The 17,474-nt window shown below is 42.3% G+C and overlaps 1 protein-coding gene across 1 annotated transcript in view; it reads left to right on the top strand.

Moving 5' to 3' along the window:
• The first annotated feature begins 780 nt into the window (after positions 1-780).
• Positions 781-17,474, top strand: part of CLSTN2 (calsyntenin 2) — a 377,967-nt gene continuing 361,273 nt past the window's right edge. Inside the window, exons 1-2 of the mRNA XM_008711208.1 lie at positions 781-838; positions 1,654-1,776. Coding sequence (XP_008709430.1) covers positions 781-838; positions 1,654-1,776 — 181 coding nt within the window. The remainder of the gene's footprint in view (positions 839-1,653; positions 1,777-17,474) is intronic.

Below are 17,474 nucleotides of genomic sequence, written 5' to 3'. Positions count from 1 at the left end.
CATCTTGGGAAAGTTACACCTTGTGAAAGTGGTTTCTTCATCATTTTCAAAATGATCACACCTACCTCTTAGGTTGCTGTGGGGAGCATTATGTACGTGACAACTTCTTTCAAACTGTGAAGCAGGGTGTGAGAATTGGCATCAGGATGCCTTTGATTATTCTAGGACTCCCTCTAACCTATTATTTTGTTTCTTTTTTTTTAATAATATTTTTTATTATATTATGTTAGTCACCATACAGTACATCCCTAGTTTTTGACGTAAAGTTCCATGATTCATTACTTGCGTATAACACCCAGTGCACCATGCAGTACGTTTCTAAAGCACCTATTCTGCGCTCAGATTTGTGTGAGTGTATACGGGGGAATAAAAGGACTAACCAAGGAGACCACAGTTGAGTAATCCGATTAATGTTTGAGGAGATTATTTTTAATGCATGTGTAGAGGATGAATTGGAGTGGGATAGGACTTCTTACTGGAAGACCACCCTCCTGACTGCAGGAGGCCACTGCAGCCTTCCAGAGAGGGGATGGCTGGGCCTAAACGAATCTGGAATTGGCCAACTGGGATATTCACATAGGAATACTACACCAGTCCTAGCACAAGTTTTATTTAAATTCTCTACCCTTTATGAGTGCCTGTTGACCATAAGTATCTTGTATTTGTTTGCTAGGACTGCCTTAACAAAGTACTACTAACTGTGTGGCTTGGAACAACAGAAATTTATTGTCTCACAGTTCTAGAGGCCACAAGTCTGAAATCCAAGTTGTTGACAGGACCATGCTTGATCTGAAGGTACAGGAGAAAAATCTGTCCCAGGCATCTCTCCTGGCTTTTGGTAGTTCCTTGGCTGGTGGCAACAGAACACATGGCTTTCACATGTGTGCATGTCTGTCTCTTTGTCCAAATTTCCCCCTTTTTATAAGGACACCAGTCATTTTGGATTAAGGCCTGCCCAAATGACCTCATTTTTACTTGATTACCCCTATAAAGACCCTCTCTCCAAATAAGGTCACATTCAAGGTACTGGAGGTTAGGACCCCAGCCTATCTTTTTTTCAGGGTCATAGTTCAACCGGTAACATTTATTTGATATGGATTTTAAGTGTGTTAATTTTCCATTAGATAATATATCATTTACCTGGTCAAATTACTGAAAAACAAAGCAGTAACAATTTGTAATGATGGATCAGATTAGGTTGAGGTCAGAAATTCAAGCACACATCCATTATCTGCTAGTTTGTTGATTGATAAGGGATTTTAACCCCGAAACATCTATTAATAGTAGCATTTAAGAATTAAAGCTTTTAGTCAGTTTTTAACAATAGCTATCTACACTGGGCATCCAGAAATAGAAATAATGGGATTTTGGTAAGGTTAAAGATCCATGATCTTAGAGCCCAAAAATGTGTTTGAGTCTCAGTGCTGCCCTTTCTTTGATCCTCACATGAATTGTTGCACTTCTCTCTGAATCTCACTTCTCTGAAGTTTACTGAGGTATAAAATGGGACTAACTAATGCTCTGTCTCTCATGTGGTTGTTGGATGAGAGCCTATGACTGGACAAATGTGCAATATTAATTATATTATGGATTAGCTATTCAAGTGGTGATCTTGAAAGTCAATCTTTGTTTCGTTTTTCCATTGTGTTCTAGTCAACAAGCACAAACCATGGATCGAGACTTCATATCACGGAGTCATAACTGAGAACAATGACACGGTCATCTTGGACCCACCACTCGTAGCTCTGGATAAAGACGCACCAGTTCCTTTTGCAGGTGAGATGATGGCTTAGTATGGTTGGGCTTGGCTCACTTTGGAGGCATGCTGGGAAGCCTCCACAGAGCTCAGACTCTGGCCGTATATAGCTGTTGTCATCCCTTGTGCATCTCATAGATCAGCCTGTGATTTCAAAGCTGAATGGCTCTTGTGACCGCTGGTGTGGTTCTGATATCTGGTGTGGTTCTGATTTCTGATTTATGGGTTTTTTTTTCCCTCGGTACTGCCTCCAGTACAAGACCTTTATTTCTTCTTCTGAGAGATGGTATATTGCTGAAGCGGTGTCTGGAGTTGGAAAAGCTGGGCTAGTAAGGTCCATAGGGGAATAATTTTCCCTCTAGAAAGATGACCTAGGGGCAGATTAAGTATGTGACCCACTGTCCCAACTACACATATATCATGGACAGGTGAAGACTTATAGCTTGGTAGATTGGCAAGAGAACAGGGGGGAAAAAATAAAGGACCAGGAATATTTGCTAAGGATAGGACAGGGCTGTGCCCTTGAGCTTCACAGTGGGTGTGGCTTTTGGTGGAGGAATCAGAACACAGTGCCATTTTGTCCTCTGCAGCTTGTGGCTAGAGTGTCTTCTCATTATCACTGAGATTATGACTACTTCCTTCTCTAACTTCCTGCGAGGGCCAGGTCTGAGGAAGGGTGGTTATATCTCATGTGTCCGCAGATTTTGGCAAAGAGAAGGGGATGGCTGATGGTACGGGGAGGAGGGAATGGACGAAGAATTTCTGAAGATGCCTGCATCATGAGTAAGATTGTTAACATTTTATAACTGTCAGGAGAAAGACAGGAAATTTAATGAAGGTTTTCAAGATTTCTAGAAGATTGCTTTATGATCGATGGGTGCCAGGCTGAGGTTTTCACCATGATGAAGTCTATTTTTTCTGACAGTTTGTCTGCTACATTATGAGCTACCTGGGCAGAAAAAATTGACTCTTTCACACTTCTAAGAGATAAGCTCTATGAAGGCCCTTTTTTCATTACAGAGCATTGTAAAGTAAGGCGTGAGGGGGGTGGGCTAAATGAGGAAATTCAGCGTTATGTGAAGATAAACCCATAAGCGTTCTTGCGGAGCATGGGGAAGGTATCTTGACTCTCAGAAGAAGGCTTTATCTTTATTTTATGTAGAATGATAACCACCAAAGGCACGTAACTGTGACTTCCATAGTGTTTAGAATTAGGATATTTCCCTACATCTTGCGGTCATCCTCAGAGGTCCCCGCTCAACCAGATTTCCCTCTGAAGTGTGAATCCCATGCTGTCTTTTCCGCAAAAGGTGAGTTGTCTTCCCCAGACCTTCTTTGCCAGCCTGGGAATATTCCAGTGCATCTCCTTTTTGCACGTAATTAGGTGATACTAGGGTTAATCAGCAATTCTTTTTTTTTTTTTTTTTTTAAAGATTTCGACAGAGATAGAGACAGCCAGCGAGAGAGGGAACACAAGCAGGGGGAGTGGGAGAGGAAGAAGCAGGCTCATAGCGGAGGAGCCTGATGTGGGGCTCGATCCCATAACGCCGGGATCACGCCCTGAGCCGAAGGCAGATGCTTAACCGCTGTGCCACCCAGGCGCCCCTAATCAGCAATTCTTAACCCCCTAGAAGTGAGATTTTAAAACAAACTCTAGCGAAACTGTTTGGGTCATGGAAATGTTTGGTTTGGCATGCACTGTGTGCATAACAAAATAGAGACAGTATTTAAAAAGTGGGAGATTTAGGATAAAAAGGCAGGATTCCGGTTTATCTTGATGAACCAGATCGGAAATACAGGGCTGAGTCATGACTTCCCTCTTTAGACTGAGCGTGTGCTCCTGGCTTCCCTCAGCCCCTTCTCTACAGCCTGTGTGCAGAAGTCCTTCCACCAAGCAGGTCCTCTTGTTCACCTTTCTTTTCAAGTGTGTGACTTCTCTTTAAAACATAACAGAAAAAACCAATGACATATTAAACAGGAAGTAAATGTGTGTCATTAAGTCACTTCAGTATAGTGAAGCTAACAATTTAAAGATGAAGGATGTGTTTGATTCTTCAGCATAGCCCTGTTCTCCTCCAGTAGTAAACTAGGAAACTGAAGTTGTTGGATAATCTGTCCCTACGGTGAAGTTATAAGCTCCTTAATGTACAGACCAAAATGGGTAGGGCAATTTAAGCAATCTGATATTTGGAAGTATAGACTTAACAAAGTTTACTTATTTTCTTTGGTTATGGGGCTACAGAACAATTAATATTTTCACCTGAAGATTCAACAAACGGTTTTATAAATCATAAATCCATCAAATGCCTTTAAACTTGAATTTGTATTCTGACCATTGGATGTGCCCACTGGTTTTCAGACACATCTGGAAATGAAGATTTGCTTCTAAGCCAAGCCCTGTGTAGTTATTTCCATCTGAAGAAAATTTCTATGCTCCTCTTGATATTTGCAGCTGCATAAAAAAAAATATCTAGCTTAATGCATCAAAATATAATCTTCCAAACTCTTAAGAGTAAAAAATAAAGGTGCTTTTTGGAATGGTCAAAGCTATTTTTCTCAGTGTTATTTATGATCAGCTCTAAGACAGGACATAGGCACTAGCCATCCATCCATGCTGCAGACGTTTATTTTAAAACATTTATCTTAAAAAGAAAATACTGAAGATTTATTTCAGATCCCTATCATTCTCATAAAATTGAAAAATTCCTATCTGCCAGCTCCATCAGTTCTGGAAGTCAACTGCAGCATTTAGTCCCCCCCCACCTTATCAACTGTTCTTGTATTGTGTGTCAGTTTTTCCACCCCTTTCCCACTGGTCTTTATTTCCAATTTAGCCTGTGAGGTGAGCTGTAAGCTTGCTGGGAGATAGTTCCATCCATATCACTTTTTCTCTGTCTCATTTCTTTTGTGATTCCCCCCTTTTAAAAAAATTTTAAGAAAAATTTCCTACATAAATAGCACTCATTTAAATAAAAGTCGTGTTCACATTTTGCATATAAATGCAAAATTCAGGGATATAGAATAGCTTTTACTATATATTTCCTGATTATGACAATAAGTGTTTATTGTAGAAAATGTGAAATATATAGTGAAACAAAAAAATACAAAAAGTATATTTTCTTACCCCCAGAGAGAGCCTCTGTTAACATTTTAGTGTATTTCCTTCCAGTCATTTTTCTACTTTTTTTTTCAAAAATTGTGATCACACCTTGTATTCAATTCTAATAATTTATTTTTCCCACTAAACTAATGAAACTATGCCATTTTATTAAATATTACTCTGCAGCTGATTAAATAGCTACACAGTGTCTTTCTCAGTGAATATTCTGTAGCCTACCATTCTCTTTTTTTCTAGCTTTATTGAGATATAATTGACATACAACATTGTGTAAGTTTAAGATGTACAATGTATTGATTTGATAAACTTCTCCTAGAAAGTAGAATAAATAGATAAACTAACTATTGCAAAATGATTACTACCGTAGTGTTAGCTAACACCTCCATCATCTCAGATAATCCCTATTTCTTTTTTGTGGGGAGAACATTTAAGATCCACTCTCTTAGCAATTTTCAAGTATGTAATACAATGTTGTTAACTATAATCACCATGCCATATGTTAGATCCTCAAAACTTACCCATATTATCACTGAAAGTTTCTACCCTTTCACAACACCTCCCAATTGCCTCCACCCCCAGTCCCTGGTAACCACCATTCTACTCCCTGTTTCTGTGAGTTGGGCTTTTTAAAGCCAATTTCACATCTAAGAGTATCCACATATAAGTGATATTATATATGTGATATGAGTGATTCCACGTATAGATTCCATATATAAGTAAGAATATATATATAAATAAGAATAAGTAAGAATATATATATATGAATTTATTTTCTTTGGATATATATCCAGAAGTAGGATTGCTGGATCATATGGTAGTTCTATTTGTAACTTTTTTGAGGAACCTCTATACTGTTTTCCATAGAAGCTGTACCAGTTTGCATTCCCACCCCGGTGCACAAGGGTTCCTTTTCTCTGCATCTTTGCCAACACTTATTTCTTCTCTTTTTGATGAAAGCCATTCTGACAGGTATAAGGTGATAGGCAATTTGTCTGTTACAATTCTTTCTTAATATAATGTTTCTACATTTCTGATTCTATCATTTGAATGGATTTCCAGAATTGAAATTAATCGGTCAAACATTTTAATGTTCCAGAAACAGGGCACGTAGGTGGCTCAGTTGGTTAAATGTCTGACTCTTCATCTAGTTCAGGTCTTCATCTCAGGGTCGTGTGTTCAAGCCCTGTGTTGGGCTCCACGCTAGGTGTGGAGCCTACTTAAAAAAAATAAATAAAAAAGAAAATTCCAGAAGCATGTTAAATTGCTTTCCAGAATAGTTGTATGAGTTTGTAGTCCCATTCTCACCATGCTAGTCTCATTCCCTAGCCTCTGTATGGCTTACTTTAATGGTGTGAATTAGTGACCACGTGGTGGAGTCGCCAATAACAGTAGCCTCACCATCTTCATCTGTAAAATAATACAAGCTTTCCAGTGTTGTTGTTTTGATTAAGTTTAAAGAATACGATGCATGTTATAATGATTCAAAATATAGTAGAAGCTTAATAAATTCAAGTTGTTATTGTTGTTGTTGTTGTTTTCCCATATCCTTTTCACTGCCCATTTCGTAGAGGAGATAACCAACTCAGGCAGAGGCCAACCAGCTTGCTCAGTATTCCAGGGTAGGCCAACCATGGGGCTGGGACTGCAGCCCAGGGATTTTCACCACTTGCTCTGAATTCTTTTTCCCAGTGATGTTGCCTTTTGATCCCTGCCTCACCTGATTACTAGATGTGTCAACTCTCAGTCAGTGAATCTTCCCTCAGACCTCAGTCAAGTCCATTAGACCCAACTTAGTTCTCAACCTAGTGTCTGAGCCCCGTGGACATGACCTTCGTAGAGAATCAGATCCTTGAGTAATAATGAAAATTCTGTCCATTGCATGGCAAAAAATGATAATGAAAGTAAGCTGGGCACACTGTGAACTTATTAATTTCTACATGAGCCCCACTGAGGCCTGTTAGGAAACTGTGGAGACTTTTAAATTTGAAAAGAATTAGATTGCCTTTCAGTGATAATAGAACTGTTCATTTGTCTACATTGGGCCAGTCTGGACTTGTCTTTTGTGAGGACAGGGCAGCACAGAATGATCAGGCATAATTGGCTGGCTTCTCAGGCTGGGTGACTCTCTGAAGGCCGCCTGGAAAATTGCCTGGTACGTGATTTGGCCTGGTTTGATTAGCTGGTTGCAGCAGAGATTCTCCCTTTTCTTTGGTTAACTCCACTCGCCCTCCTTGTTCTGCTCAGCATCCGCCCACCTTATCTTTGGACCTGCCCAGGGTCCTTGTTTGTGCTTTAGGCCGCCAAGGTCCCTGATGGCAGGGATCCTCCCCGGGGAGCTGTGCAGTCCCTGTGTTTTATGGTGGGAAGAGAATGAGGGTGTGAACAGCCACAGGCTTGACCAGACACACATTGCTTTATATTCAGGCTCTGTCATTTGCTAGCTGTATGGTCTCAGATAAGTTACTGAACTCCTCTGAGGGGCAGTTTGCTAATATTTAAAATGGGGGTAAACATAATACCTACATCTGGGTTGATATGTGGATTAAATAAGATATTAATGCTGAGTGCCTAGAGCAGTCCTGGCCACCAGTAAATGTCTAGTATGTCACAGTGCTGATGATCCTAGCAATGGTAAAAATAAGGGTAATCACAGTAAAAGTGTAATTCTTAGTATCATCAATAAGCCACAGGGTTTTATTCATTTTAGGCTGATTACAGTTCTGTGATTATAATCTGTGTTGATGATGTTAAAGGAGGAAAGTGAGTTTGGAGTTTGTTTTAAAGGCTTAATGCCATCACGCATCAAGGTATGTTGCCCAGACTGGTCACGTGGCAGTGTGGGGACAATGAGTTAAATAATGTAGGCAAATAGTTCGTGAATTGTGCTGAACTCTGTAAATATTAGTTGGCAATACATTTCCTTAAATTGCACCTATACCCTGTCCCTGTGGAGTAATTAGTTGCAAGATACACTTTTAGATTACTGCAAAACATATGCCCTTTCATTATAAACACACGCAAACACACACACACCAGCCTTGGCACCCACAAAATTGTATCCAAGCATCACACCAACTCTGTGTAACAAGGTCAGCTGTCATGATTCCGTTTTGCAAATGAGGACATGGAGACTTAAAAAAATTAAGTAACTATTCAAGGTTACCTGGCTGAGGACGGCTCAGCCCTGTCACTCAATTTCAGATGCTCAGACTCCAAGTCCTGCCTTCTTTCCCCTCCAGTTGTCCAGTGTGGGATACATATCTCATTGGCAGTGGAAGATTTACGTGGTACCTGGAAATAACGTTAAAGAATGCTGAATCCCATGCTTGGTCATTCCTTTTTAAGTTCTTCTTCAGCCTCTCTGATTATGTCAAGGAGAAAGGCAGTTTGGGAGGCTCAACACCTCTCAAACATTTGCTAATGTCTCTTTTTGACAAAGCATTCCATAGACAACACTGTTGAGGTAGAATTTTATTACCATTTTGTTGTATTTTATTTAAGTTCCTTTTTCTTTTTTTGAAACAAGTATTGTTGGCTTTTCAGGGTTTTTTAAAATAAATTCATTTGTATTTTTTAAAACCCCATTTTTTTGAGATTTTATGTATTTATTAATTTATTTGAGAGAGCGAGAGCGCATGTGCCTGCGCAAGAAGGGGGCAGGGCACGGGCAGAAAGGGAGGGAGAGGGACAAGCAGACTCCATGCCTAGCGTGGAGCCTGATGTGGGGCTCAGTCTCACGACCCTGAGATCATGACCTGAGCCAAAACAAAGAGTCAGCGCTTCACCCACTGAGCTACTGAGGTGCCCCTAAGACCTCAATTTAAAGAAAAATGTAAATAAATCAATAGGTAGTTCATGGCAGTGGCAAAAACAATGAAAGAGGTCTATGATTGGGTACCAAGTAGAACACCATGCAATAATCACCTCTGGGCCTCATCCCCCCCCAGCCACCGCAGGACTACCCACCATCTTCAGTCTGTCCTGCCCCATGGCTCTCTGAGCTCTGACCCTGGCAGCAGAGGAGGCATCTATGTCAGCCTCACAGTAGATGGGACTTTGTGTTCCAGCTGGTTTGTGTGGGGGGTGGTCATTCTTGTGGGCCAGAGGAATGGTGCCCCCTGGTGTCCTACCCTGGTCTCTGAGCATTTACCTGGCCTCAGCCAGAAGTCAGTCTGTGGCAGTCCTTGCAGAGAACTGTGGATTCTCTGGAATCCACGATCTGGGTTACAGCCTTGGACCTCAAGAATTAGAATCAAGAATAAACAGGACCAGAAAGACATGGACTAGTGTGTATTCACTAGAGTACATGTGAAAATTATGAAAAGGAATAAAGAATAAAACAAAATTTACCCACTTTCCTAAGACCCTGCTAGACCTTTTTCTATTCATATATAGATACATAGTTCTTATTAATTTGGATCATCGTATACGTGGTTCAGAATTTTTGTGTTTTCATTTTTCATAGACCTTTTCCAAGCTGACCAAAATATATGTTAAAATATTACTTAGAGTAGAAGACATAATTATATATCATATAGTCCTATCATAGTTTATTTAACCATTCCATCATTTTTGTATATTTAGGTTGTTTACAGTATTTTTCCACTTAAAAAATATAACATTGCCATGGGCAACTTTGTTTGAAATACCTTTCTTAAACAAACAGGAGTCAGGATTTCATATTTATGGCTTAGTTCATAGATAGTAAAAAAACAGATGTGTTCTATTTCCAGTGACAGATTGAGATTGTGCTGTCAGATGTTTTTGCTGATATGAACTGTGATCGCCCAATTTTTGAGCAGATGGTGGGGTTCAGAATAGATGGGAAAGTAAGAACTGGCCTGACTCCCACACCCGTCCACAGCCTGTGGCGGAGCCCTCAGTGCCCATCCCCACAGGCTTCAGGCCTCCATCCCTGTGATGAATTATCTCCTTCACTACAGTGACTGTCATCTAAGGCTTTCCAGTTGTAGGCAAGGTGTGATTTGAGAACTCAGGAGGGCAATACGGAAGTTGCCTTAAAGCTGGAAAAAAATGCAGTGCGAGGGCATAGCAACCAGTAAATAACCAGAAGACCTGGTCAAGTTGATGCTTGTACCCCTTTGGGATGGTGGCCACGACATTTGTAGCCCCCAGGAGCAGCAAGGCCTCTTGGACCACACCTGTGGTCCTGGTCCTGGTGGTGGTGGAGGGGTCTGCCAGGCAAACCGGGAGAAAGAAAGACCTGGTATAGCATCACTCTGAAATTAAAGTATGGAATTGGCTCTGTTCTTGGTGCTCTTTCTTCCACCAGTTTGGCAGCTGCCAGCCTTGACAGTGATTGATAGGGGTTGGGGGCATATTTGGGTCTCTTTCTTGGTCATCCCTCCATGAGCACTGCATTCACTTCAGTGTTTCCCTTTCACACTTTTTATTCCTCCCTCCTACCTGGTGATGTCCAAGAAGCTCAGGAGGCAGATCTCAGCACTGGGCAGGATGTTCCATATAATCCTTGGGTCCCCGGAGCCTGGAGCACAAAGCGCTGGCCTTGCTGAGAAGACAAGTGAACATCTGTCCTGCCAGAGAGGTAGTCGGCGGCCCCTTTCTATTGGTGGAGCTGCTGTGCTGGAGCGAGAATGAGGAGCTTCCCAGCATCTCTGCCGCCCATGAGTTTGGGGTCTTTGCCCTGAATTTTCTTTCTTCTTATGAATTATCTTCTTTCTTTGCCCACCCCAGACTTGCTTTCGGTGTCCCTAAAGCCGTTTGTATATTGCCTGCTATTGGGCCTTTTGTTGTTATGGTTTTGATTTCTCTCTTTGGAAGGCCATGTGTAATTTTGCTGCATGGCAACTCAGACTAGGTAAGTTAGGATGGCCCATCTCATCTGAAAAATTCTACTGTCCACCTCTTCTGCATTACGTTCCATGTTTAATCCTGGTGTCCCAGGCCTTTCTATGGAAGCCTAATTGCACAGGGTTCTTTGGCAGTAGCTGGGTCCCCTGTGAGTGTGGTCACATGAGCTCGTCTTGTGCTCAGTGGTCAGAGGCAGGTGTTGAGGGGGACACCCTCTCGGGATGGCTGGAGGAGGGACTAGGAGCCAGAGTATGGAGGAAGGAGGGCAGGAACAAGAGCTGGCCAGTTAAGAAGGGACAAGAGAGTCCCAGATAAACGCTCACAGCAGGGGCTAGGCTCCATAATCTAACTAGAAGTAGGAGGCTATTCACAAGTACTCCTGACATTCTCGTTGAGAGGACTCTGGCAAAGTCCTGCTCCTGTTCAAACTAATATTTAAGGGAGATCCAGTGTCTATCTGTCAGTCATTTTCTGTCAGGCTGAAAAGTGAAGGACATTCAGGGAGTCAAACCATGCTGGTTTTCCCAGGACTGAGGGTTTCCTGGCATATAGGACTTTCAGTGCTATAACCAAGAAGATCTTGGTAAACTGGAGTGAGTCAGTCACCCCACCAGGAAGGATGTGGAGTTCTAGGATAGAAAGCTTGAGTACTGGCACTAGATTGCTTGAGAAAAGCCCTTGAAGATAGGAATTTCAAGTCTTCTGGAATTCTGAGTTAATGGCAGTATTATACTAAAGCAAGATGAAAAGTGAACGTTGAAATCAATAATAATAGCAGGACTGGTGCCAGCCCATATGGTAACTGTGAAAATTAGAAATAGGTGCCCTTTCTTACATATGGACGCTCTCCCACACTAGAGCACACAGCTTTGCAAGTGGAGAAAGAGGTGGATTTTAGCCCCACTTGTCCCCTCGGTCTTATATCCTTGTACAAAAAACAAAACAACAACAACAACAAAAAAAAACAAAAGCAAAAAAAACAAAACCAGAAAAAAAAAGCTTGCACACAATAGCACTGAAAATTAACTAACATTTATCAAGCACTTACTACATACCAGGCACTGTACTAGGTATTTTGCACACACTGTATCATTTAATTTTTACCACAATCCTCTGAAATAAGCACTATTATTTTTCCTATTTTATGGAAGGAGGGACTGAGGCTAAGCCAGATTATGTCATTTTCTCAGAACACAGTAGTAATGGTGAAATTGTAATTCTAACCAGATGTCTCAGTTAGGTGTTGCTCCCCCAAACTTAGGAGCATCAAAAAGCAGCCATTAACTCTTTCTTAAGAGTCTACCTATTGATTAGACAGCTCTGCTAATGTGAGCCAGGCTCGGCTGGCTCCAGCTGGGCTTGTCCAGGTATCTGTGGACAGTTGGTGGGTAGGCTGAAGGCTGGCTGGTCTAGAGTGGCCTTGGCTGGGATGACACTGTTCTCTCCCATGTGTGCTGGCCCAAGCATGTTGGCAGACGAGGCTGAGTATCTCCCTGTGCTGATCACAGAAAAGCATAAAGAGCACAGATATGTGCAAGCACTTTGGCAAGCTACTCGGGACAAGTTTGTCTCACTGGCCAGAGTCAGTGTAGGAGTAGACTAGCAAAGGCAAAGAGGGGTGACAAGTTGGGGTCATCGGCATGGTCATCCTATCACAGCCTGCCCTTAGGCCACAACTATTCACACCCCTTCCTCATGTAAAATGTGCTCACTTTATTGCAGCATCCCCAAAAGTTGCATCCAATCATGGCATCTGGCTTGAAGCCCAGGACAGGTCTGGATGCAGTTCTCTTGATCCAGAGCCCTGTGAGCTAGAAGGATAAGTTATTTTCTGACATGCACCCTCCAGGGAAGGGAAAACCTCAACAAGCTCCCTTTCGAAGAGGAGAAGAATGGGAGGCACATAGCAGTCACTGGGCTGGCCCATAGCAATCCTGATATCCTGCTGGAGAAATGGTGCCATGTCCCTCCATTTTGACGGTGATTCCACTGTTCTCTACTACTCCCTGTTAACCACTGTTCTCTTTCACCATCATTTGGTTCTGCTCCATCCCAAGCTGGTGGACTCAGCAAGAGTGGGCACAAGGTCCTGGCTGCAGTCCTTGGGGACACTCCTGCTTTCGTTAGTGTCTTTGACTCTGTCCATCCTTAGCAAAAGACAATGGGTCAAACCTAACTCCAAAGCCAGGGTTCTTTTTACAGTGAATCAGGAAATTCAAAAAAGTGAAACAAAAACATACCTTTATTTCTATTGGAGAAACAGTTCAGAGGGTATATATAGATAACAAAGCTCCAAGCCTGAACACATCCTGAGGTATAAGGTACTCCGAATCTATGCCCTTATTTACAAATGTGATGCAAACATGTTTATGGTGCTTTCCCACTCACTGCCCCTGATGGCCAAATTCTAGGCCACATGACCCAGACCCCTCCCTAACTGTGATTGGACCTGAAGTGGGCACCTGGCTAAAGGCGGCCAATGAATAAACCACTTACAACCTGTGATTTGCTACCTGGATAGAAAAGGCCACACAGGCCAATGGTCTTCCTGTTCGAGTGCTAAGGGACCATGGGGGAGTGTGGGGGTTCCGAATGCAGTTTCTGTAACTCATGCAAATCACAGTTAGGAGGCCTTGGTCAGCAGACTGAGGTGATGCAGCTGGTCCCGGGAAGAAGCAGATGTGCCTGGAGAGAAGGGTCTAAGTGGTTCCTCTTGTAACTGTGGCCTCCATTCCCAAGTGGTCCTGCTGTTCAGGTGATCTTGGATTTCCATGAAATTATTCTCATTGTTGCATTTTATTTCCACTCTCTGCTGAGATGACTATGTCTCCATCCCTGGAAATCAAAGAGGCCAAATGAAAACGACCTGTTAATATAGTTTTCCATATTGAAGTCAGGGGCATTGTTTGAGCTACAGGAGAAAAAAGAGCCCAAAAATGTTCAGGTAAGGGGGCAGCATAGTTAAGAATGAGCAGGGAATTTGAAAGCATTGAAGAAATCCTCTTAAAAAGCCATAACCGGTGATCATCACAGTGAAATCAATGATGATTGAAAACCAGCTCCAACTGTCAGTAATTGGACCATTTAATAGCCAAGCTTAGACAAGTTAATACCAATTCAAATCCCTTGTCCAGAAGCCATTTCCACAGCTTACAACAGTGGCCATATTGAATAGGCCTGGAATTGGAGCCCATCACAAATATTCATTATGAACATGAATTTGTAAGGTCAATGGTTTTACTTTAATAGGTATTTGGGGCCTATGAATGTAAGTCCTAAATGTCTTAGACTTGTTTGAGATTCCAAAGCAAAGAACAGGAGTATAGCAGGCATTTATAGTTCATTCTGCTTGGCATTGTGTCCAGCGTGAGATCACTGAATACCTTGGCGTGAATTCAGAGCTCAATTTTATTATCTTGTAGCTGCCTGTAATCACAGATGAGGCATCAAAGGCCAGCTGTCCCCCATGAACCTTGACAGTCTATATAAACTAATTACTTTTTTATGAGCCATCCTTTCAGAGGTTTGGAGAGAGGGCCTATTAAGCCAAGTTCAATATGATCTACAAACTTTAAAAATTATTATTATTTATCTAAGTTCCAGCTGAGTGCCATGGTAAATGACATCCTCTGTAATGATTGGCTTGGGTGGCCATGGACTTCATTAAAATACAATATTTTGTGGGGGTTTTTGGGTTTTGGGTTTTGTTTTTTTTTTTAATGGAAAGGTAAATCCCAGTGTGGCAGGAGTTCTTTCCGCACATTAATGATACTAATAGCACAATTTGAAGGGCAAGGAAGAAAAAACACAAGTTTGGAAAGTGAGGGTTCATTAGCAAAAGCCCCTCTCCTGGCCCCACAAGGCTGTGGATTGCAGGGGTAAAGACTATACTCTTTGTCCCTGAGTCCACTGCACAAAGAGCACCCCTTGGCCCTTTCCCTTTTGGTGTGCCTCTCTCTGAGTCCCTAAAGAGATGGGATAAGAGAGAAAACACTCACTACAGCCTGCCCTTAGACCACCCCACTTGGTGCTGTCCCCAGTTGTCTGTCACGTTAGCAGTGAGGCCATCTGGGCCACTAGGCCTCACATGTGGTGGGCTGGCTATACCGTTTAGGATGTATTCTATCCCAGCCTCTGCCACTGGGTGCTCCGTCATTGCTCACCTTCAGATGCTTATTGCTGTGATGCTGTCTTTCATGTCCACCATGTTGATGACAGGCCCCGGGTCAGCCCACATAACACTCCCCTTCACCACTTCCCTCTCTTCCCAGGAGGAAATGGCCTTTTTCCTCTTCTGGCCAGCTCTTGCTCAGGGGTTCCTACAGAAACATTGCTTGGACTCCCAGTACTACAGTTCTTTGTTTTACCATAAACTCCTCCCTTTCCAGAGACGTATGGGTACCCCCAGGCTGTAGATATAAGGGATGGGTTCACATACGAGGTGAAACTGTGCTGTGATAAGAAATATTCCACTCAGGTGCCCCCCACTGACTCTGCCCTTGACTGAGTTCCTTCTTTTGTAGTTTTACTTTCCTCTGACAAGCAGGCATTCCTGCCAGCTACATGATTTCCGTGGATGCTCTGCACTCATCCCTCCTCTCATCCCCACACACTGTCCATCAGACATCACTCTGTATGTCTGAACCTGATTTACAGAGAGGGTCCTGAGCCACAAGCAAGCCAGTGTGAACAGCCAGATAGCAGGGGAGTGGCAAGAGGGACCATGTAATTCCACATGCCCCATATCAGGATCATGTCCACCCCAGCAGGACTCCTACACTGACAGAATGTAAAATAGACCCATCTCTCCTGAAGGGCATCCCCGTGGTTCCCATGATCCGTTCTTTCCTTGGCCATGGGACTTGCCACACTGGGCTTCAGTTGTCTTTCCATGCCCCTGCCAGCTCACTGGTCTTGAGTCTGAATCCACTTTGTGCCTCTAGCACCTAGCACTGAGTAGGTGTTCAATTAAAGTTGGTGCAATGAATGATTGATATTGTATTTCATGCTTAAGCTAACCTATCAACTTCTTTTATTGCTTTTGATATATTTGCTCCTGGACTCAGCTGAGTTCTGCTGCACTTTTAATCTATTTGTCTGTTCCTCATACCAGAGTGAGCTTTTTTATCATTGTGTCCTTGCATACATTCTAGCTTAGAGGCTCCTAGTAAATATTTGCTAATTTGAGTTGAAGGGACTGAGTGGGTTTCCAACCTACAGCATGGGGGTAGGGATGGGAAACATTGTTGTTCAGGGACGTCTCATCATGGTGCCCACATTGCACACTGCAGGGGCTAGAACTGACTCCTGGTGGCCCTCTGATATAATTGGGAACAAATCCACCCCAGCTAGTGTGTTTCCCAGATCACTACTCCCACACTCAATGTAGCCAGTGCAAGAAGAGGCCTGGTTTAGGGAGATCTGGACACTAGAGGGGACTGTGGTGATCCAAAGAGATTCCTTGTGCTAGTGGAAAGTTACCTTACCTAAGGGAAGAGGCAGCTGCTACTCAGTGCTGGCTAATTTCTTTAAAGAAGGTTGATTTTTTAAAAATAAAAAAAAATTTTCAAACCATGGTGATTGTACACAATTGTAAGAAATAACATGGAGGGACCCTGTGTACTCTTTACCCAGTCTCCCCCAGTGATAACACCATGGGAAACCATAGTACAACATTACAACCAGGATATTGACATTGACTGTCAAAATGCAGAACATTTCCATCATCACAAGGATCCTTTATGTTACCCTTTTATAGCCACACCCACTTTCCTCCCACCCACACCCTCCTTAACTTCCTGGCAACCACTAATCTGTTCCCCTTTGAATAATTTTGTCATTTCCAGTATGTTATATAAATGGAACATCATTTACCCAAAGGATACAAACAGTGATCCAAAGGGGTACCTGTGCCCCAATGTTTATAGCAGTGATGTCCACAATAGCCAAAATATGGAAAGAGCCCAGATGTCCTTCGACAGATGAATGGATAAAGAAGATGTGGGATGGAGATACACACACACACACACACACACTGGACTATTATTCAGCCATCAAAAAAAGAAATCTTACCATTTGCAATGACATGGATAGAACTAGAGGGTATTAGGCTAAGCAAAATAAGTCAATCAGAGAAAGAAAATTGTATGATTTCACTTATATGTGGAATTCAAGAAACAAGACAGAGACTCATAGGGGAATGGGGGGAAAATAAAATCAGAGAGGGAGACAAGCCATAACAGACTCATAACTCTAGGAAACAAACTGAGGATTGCTGGAGGGGAGGTGGGTAGGGGGATGGGGTAACTGGCTGATGAGCATTAAGGAGGGCACTTGATGTAATGAGCACTGGGTGTTATATACAACTGAAGAATTACTAAACTCTACCTCTGAAACAAAAAAATAAAATAAAATAAAAATAAAATAAATAAATGGAATCATCCAGTGAGTAGCCTTCTAGAATTGGCACTTTCTTCACTCAGCATCCTTCTCTGGAAATGCATCCAGGTTGTTGCCTGTATCAATCGTCTGTCCTTTTTATTGCCAAGCAGTGTTCCATGGTATAAATGTACCACAGTTTAACCATTCATCCACTGAAGGACATCTGGGTTATTTCCAGTTTTTAGTTACTATGAACAAAACTGCTGTAAATATTTGAATATAAGTTTTTGTGTGAACATAAGTATTTACTCCTCTGGCATAAATGTCAAGTAGTAAGGTGGTATGGTGGTTGCATGTTTCCTTTTTTACAAGACTGCTAAGCTGTTT

Source organism: Ursus maritimus, unplaced genomic scaffold (genome assembly GCF_017311325.1).
Source record: "Ursus maritimus isolate PB19 unplaced genomic scaffold, ASM1731132v1 scaffold_20, whole genome shotgun sequence".
Classification (NCBI taxonomy): domain Eukaryota; kingdom Metazoa; phylum Chordata; class Mammalia; order Carnivora; family Ursidae; genus Ursus; species Ursus maritimus.
This window is presented reverse-complemented; position numbering and strand designations above follow the sequence as displayed.